The 5,908-nt window shown below is 38.0% G+C and overlaps 1 protein-coding gene across 1 annotated transcript; it reads left to right on the top strand.

Moving 5' to 3' along the window:
- The first annotated feature begins 987 nt into the window (after positions 1 to 987).
- On the top strand, positions 988 to 5,356 carry igbp1 (immunoglobulin (CD79A) binding protein 1). The gene is made up of 3 exons (XM_012857067.3): positions 988 to 1,505; positions 2,852 to 3,187; positions 4,110 to 5,356. The coding sequence occupies exons 1-3, from the start codon at positions 1,032 to 1,034 to the stop codon at positions 4,380 to 4,382; spliced, it is 1,083 nt and encodes a 360-aa protein (XP_012712521.1). The 5' UTR covers positions 988 to 1,031; the 3' UTR covers positions 4,383 to 5,356.
- Positions 5,357 to 5,908: the final 552 nt, after the last annotated feature.

Raw genomic sequence — 5,908 nt, forward strand, 5'->3', positions numbered from 1 at the left:
GAAACAAACCTTTAAACTGTAGTATGCTGTGAGCAGTAACTCATTGTTGCTTATTAAACACATCGCCCCCTGACCATGTAAGTAGCTCCATACTGCTCTAGGTCTTTAAACCTTTTTCAGTCTTTCAACATTAGTTTAATTGATAATACACCCAAGCATAACTATATCCCCAAGTAAATCAACCCTTTAACAAGTATCTAATTCTTGTTCTCATGTGTTTAGTTTATCCCTGAAAAAACTTTAAGCAGACATTACTCCGAGTGATTTTCTTACATTATTATTCATTTATTATTATTACCTTTGTGATCTTATATCACCCAGGGGGCTTAAGACTTTTAAAATGTCAAATGTCATATACTTTTATGTTATGTTCTAAAACTATCAAGTATTGAGAAAGTCATGTGCTGAAATATTTAGCATTTTATTCATTTAAATATATATATTCAACATTTATAAATATATAAATAACAATATACAAAAACATATATTTACATATGTGTATACATATATATACATATACACATACTTATATATATATATATATATATATATATATATATATATATATATATATATATATATATATATATATATATATATATATATATATATTTAATATGAATAACATGTAAAATATTTCAGCACCTAATTTCCTAGTAGTTGATAGAGTTAGTACATCCACTGACTGTAGAATTGCCTATGAAAAGTTTTCACACAGCCAGAAAACTGCTTGTTGTTGCAACCAAATCCTGTGGAGAGTAGGGAGTAGCAAGATGACTTCAAGATGACAAGTAGCCAGTGACTTCAGTTTTTCGGCAAAATCAGCACTCCAGTGTATTATATTGCTCAGTGCTCTCACCCGACGACGGGGCGTCTACGTATACGATGTCTATGTCCATTCACAAGCCGTTATGTTTCATGTAATATACCCCATACCGAATGGCGGCAGTAATACATCAATATACTATTTGCAAATCACCAATATAATCAACGAAGAAGAAGAAGAAGAAGAAGAAGAAGACTTCAGCAAGATGGCAGAAAGTATGGACAGTATCACTGCTGGACAGCCATCAGGTTCAGACACTGAACAGTTAAAGTTATCTGACTTATTGGATCGAGGTTGGAAGATATTTGAGGAGTTGGACAGTTCTAACGAATCGTTTGGCCCCAACACTGTCCACCGCGTTAAACGTGGTATTAACATGTTGGAAGAAGCGTCGAGGATGGTTGCTCAGCTCGACCTGTTTAGTCGTAACGAAGAAGTGGAGGAGATCGCCACCGCAGATCTGAAGTACCTGCTGCTGCCTGCTCTGCTGGGGGCCCTGCACATGAAGCAGAGCAGCCAGCACAAGCGGCTGGAGACGGTGCAGACAGCTCGGCTCTACTTCATGGACTTCCTAAAGAAATGCCTTGACTACAACATCTCCCAGTTTGAGCTGCCGAGGTCATCAGATGGAGACGGCGTTTCTGAAGAATCGCCTGAGGGTGTCTGTTCCAAAGGCAAGGTAAAAACAAACCTGGGCCACGTCCAGTTAACGAGCTAGTCCAAAGCTTTGACTTTGATTTAATCAAACCACACGTTTTATGTTAATACAATCTACCTGCCAGCCTCAGGAGGTTATCTTCCGGGCCTGGAATCTGCAGTGAACAAGACAGCCGTGTTTGATCATGCATGTCAGATGACCCACCCTTAGTTTGTTAGAGAAACCCAGAACCATTGGTTCACATCGCATTATTGCCTAGATTCAGTGACATTTTGGTGTTTTTACAGGAGATTCCTCCATCCGTTAAGTCTGATGGAGGAACCGTCTGATTCCCATCATGGAAATCACAGGGGAAGCAGAATATTACTTAATAGTCTTAAAACGGGTTTAAGATGATCTCTAATGTTTCTGATTGCTCAAATAGAAATGCATATTATATATTTAGTATGTGTAGAGCAATAATAATAATAATAATGAAAAACTACTTTGATGCAATCAACTGGGTTTCCTTATATAGGATTATTTTTTTTACCAGTCTTTATAATCTGATTGAATTTGACTTTGTAAAGCGCCTTGAGATGACATGTTTCATGAATTGGCGCTATATAAATAAAATTGAATTGAATGGAATTAGAGCACAGAGTAACATAGTATTTTCCCCTCATACTGTCAGTCTGCTGTCGAATAGCGCCTATTAAAGTTTCTTCTTGCTTAGAACAAAGATTTATTTGGAGAGCAGGAAAAGCTCAGTCAGAAACCAAATCCATGTCACCTGGTTCTCTTGTTAAGGTAGGGCTAAAGAGCAGAATGGCAACAGAGAATATGTTTCTATTGATAACTCCCATAAATGTAGCTGGTGCTCTTTTAATATTTAAATTTGTGGGTTAGAAATATCTGTGAGTTTCAAATGTGTTAAAAGCTCTTTGAATCTCATCATAAACATTAGAAGGTTCTGATGACACGTATCCTAGAACATTTTGAGGAGTAGGTTTGAAATTCTATGAGGAAGCTCAAGTCCATTGTGATGGAGCAAAACCATAGTTAAGCGAGTGTCAGTGTGACTCCAAGAAGATAAGAGACAGTCAGACTCTGTTTTTCTAACATTTGCTTCCTATTTTTAATTTTATCAGATGGAAATTGATTTATTGGTTCTAAAATGTTCGCTTACCACTTTTCACATGCTGTTGCGGAATGTCGCAAAGTTGTTACCAATGTTTATATCATGAGCATTTTAATACTATGAGCAGTTAAAATGAAGATTATGGGTGTTGGGATAAAATATATTTAAAACCAAGTGTTGCTCTCAAACTAATTCTTTGTTAGAAATCAATTAATTAAACCCTCATTTGTGTATCTTTGGTCTCAAGTCTTTTACTGCAGGTCCGTCAAATCTGGTTGCCATGGCAGCAAAGAGACAATCTAAAATTGAAAGGTATCGACAGAGAAAGGAGCTGGAGACTAGATTGTCAGATGTTCGCAGAGTTGTGGAAAGTGGACAAGCCGAAGATGAGGTCAACAGAGATTTTTACCTCCTGAATGTCCAGAGATGGATCACTGTTTGTCTAGAGGAGATTGAGGCTATTGACCAGGAGGTGGGAATACTTAAGAAGATGGATGTTCTGAAGCAGGGTCCTGCTAATCAACCAACTCAGCAATCAAGACATGCCATGAAACCCTTCATCCTCACAAGAGATGCATTACAGGTGAGTATGTGATGATGGCAACGCATGAACTAGCTTCTTCTGTATGTGCAGGCACTCTCATCCTTAGGATAATTCAATTCTGATTTATTTATATAGCGCCAGTTCACAACAGGTCATCTCAAGGCACTTTACAGAGTCAGTTCAATCAAATCATCCAGGCAAATTGGTTAAAATATTTTCTTTCTAAAGAAATCCAGCAGATTGCATCGAGTCATTTACTTGTGAACTTAGACGTGATTATTTTAAAGATAAATTGGATAATTTTTCTGGAAATGTAGGTAAGAAACGGCCAGGTCCCTTTTTCAATAACTCTGCATGTACAAGACAATCTTACCTGCTCTTCGGCTCCTTAGGGGGGATCACATTAAAAAATCTCCCAAATCCACTCTGGTCTTATTTCTTTCTTCTGAAGCCTTCCTCTTCTTCTCATAAACTTGTTAGACAGTTTGCCTCTTTTGACTCTACGCCATTTTCAAAGTATACGGTGAGAACAGCGGAGCTAAAATGAATAGTTGAAACCGAAGCTCCCTGGATACATAAACATTAGAAGTACGAATGGACAGCCAGCATGCTGAAACTAGCAAGGAACGGGCGCGCACGTTGGCGTTACGCAAGCGCTTCACAGTAATTGGCCTGTGGGACAACCAATACATAAGGTGATGCCCTATGAACTCAAAACCGAAAAAGATTGCCCACTATACCTTTTTAAAACTGTAAGAATTTCTGACAGATGAAGTGTCTGCAGTCAGGTCTGTTGTATAAATTGGGACTCTGTGTAAATACTGCCAGTCAGAAGGACTGAAAATGAGGCATTGACTGGATGAAATTGTGAGCTAAGGTAACTTGGTGATCAGTCTGCCATCAGTGTTTTTCCAAACGTGCTGATTCACTATATTATGGGTTTCATTTCCTTTGTCCACAGGCTCATGTACTTGGGGCTGGGTATCCTAGCCTTCCTACTATGACGGTGGATGACTGGTATGAGCAACACAGAAAACAGGGAGTCTTGCCTGATCAGGGCATTCCGCAGAAAGTCACTGTGGAGGACAGCGCTGATGCACAGGAGAGAGACGAAGAAGAAAAAGAGAGAAGGGCGGAAAATGATGATGAGGCGTCTTTGCTGAAAGCCAGAAACTGGGATGACTGGAAAGATAATCACCGCAGAGGATATGGGAACCGGCAGAACATGGGCTAACCCTTTGCCATTGCAGTCTTAATTTCATGTTTATAATGTAAACAAAAGAGTGGTTGTTTCTTACATTACTACTCTCAAGAATTTAAGTATAAGGTCCCAAACCTCAGAATGGTTATGATCAGTTATGTTGATTGATTTATCTTTTCTGGTAAAAGCTGTTCTGTGAAACTTTGGACAGGAAAACTTTTGAAAAATAGCAAAATCGTCCATTGAGTGTTGTGTCTGTGTTCTTTTAATACATGTTTTATTTTGCAAGAAACAATTCCATTAGTGCAATGGTTTTAAAATGTACCCATTAGGTGGTTGTTGTATGATCAAACTTTACAATATTGAAGAAATCCTACTTTAGCCAAAGGATGCAAGTATCAGCAGCATAATGCATTTTTGAATTTAAATGTACTTGTTCTGGTCCTCGAATAAGTCTTTTTCCTCGTTTAGTTTATGCCCCTTTGTATTCCGGTGAGGTCCCATAAAAGCAATTTTTAAGCTCTTCCCCTTGTCTTCCAGCACAACCCTCCCTCTCCCCCCCACCCCCCCAAATAATTGGGACAAACTTCTGCTTAGATACATTGAGGTTAGTGCTTAGAATGAGTGTCTAGGGGTTAAACAGAATTTAGCCAAAGACTATTTTCAAGTTTTTATCACTTCTGTACCTGAGAACCCCTGACCCCTCCCATCGAGAAGGGTTGGGGTTAAACATCAGCATACCAGTGATGCACCTTTACCTGGCAGCAGATGTGTTCACAAGTCCCAGAAACCGGTTTAAGGAAGAACATGATTTTCTGACCAACAATATTTCCACTCAGTTGGTAACATGATACTCGCTGGCTTATGATGGGTACAATTGAGCCTGAAATTCTTCATACTCTTGGCAGATTTAAAGATTTTTCCATTACTGTTTTGAATGCTATAAATTTTTATCAACATACCATTTTTAAAATAAAATGTGAATCAAAAGCATTTCCCTCCCTAAACTGCCTTTTTACATTTGTTTTGTCATTTTAGAGATGCTGTTCTCATTTCCAATCTACTCGTCTTGAGTTTCTTGGTTGGTTGAAAATAATTTAAAATCTAAGTCTGTCTGAGGTATGAACACTTCGGGGCTTAACTGTGAAACTGGCTGCAGACTGTCAAGACACTATCTAGCAGAGTTTCTCTACATGGCAAAAATACATTTGAAACAAGTGATCCAAATTTCTAGTGTTTTGAGGAGCTCTGCTGGATCTATGTTATAAAAAAAATCTGAACTTCAGCAGACTCCATATCTTAAGTTTGAAGCCTGAACAGTTCTTTTTAAAAACAACTCCTCCATGTTGAATTTATTCCTAAATTAGTCAAATAGGTTTGTTATTCATGTACAGCAACAAAATAGCAAAACTTTTCCAGGAGAAGATCATTTCTATGTTTGGGTACTAAAGTAATGACACTGACACGTTGTAGGGGGTAATATCCCTTTCTGAATGCTTTCAATGAAAATTTTATGTAAAAACAGAGCTAAATGAGAAGAAAACTTGTCATATAATTCA

This window comes from Fundulus heteroclitus, unplaced genomic scaffold, assembly GCF_011125445.2.
Source record: "Fundulus heteroclitus isolate FHET01 unplaced genomic scaffold, MU-UCD_Fhet_4.1 scaffold_28, whole genome shotgun sequence".
In the NCBI taxonomy this organism is placed as follows: domain Eukaryota; kingdom Metazoa; phylum Chordata; class Actinopteri; order Cyprinodontiformes; family Fundulidae; genus Fundulus; species Fundulus heteroclitus.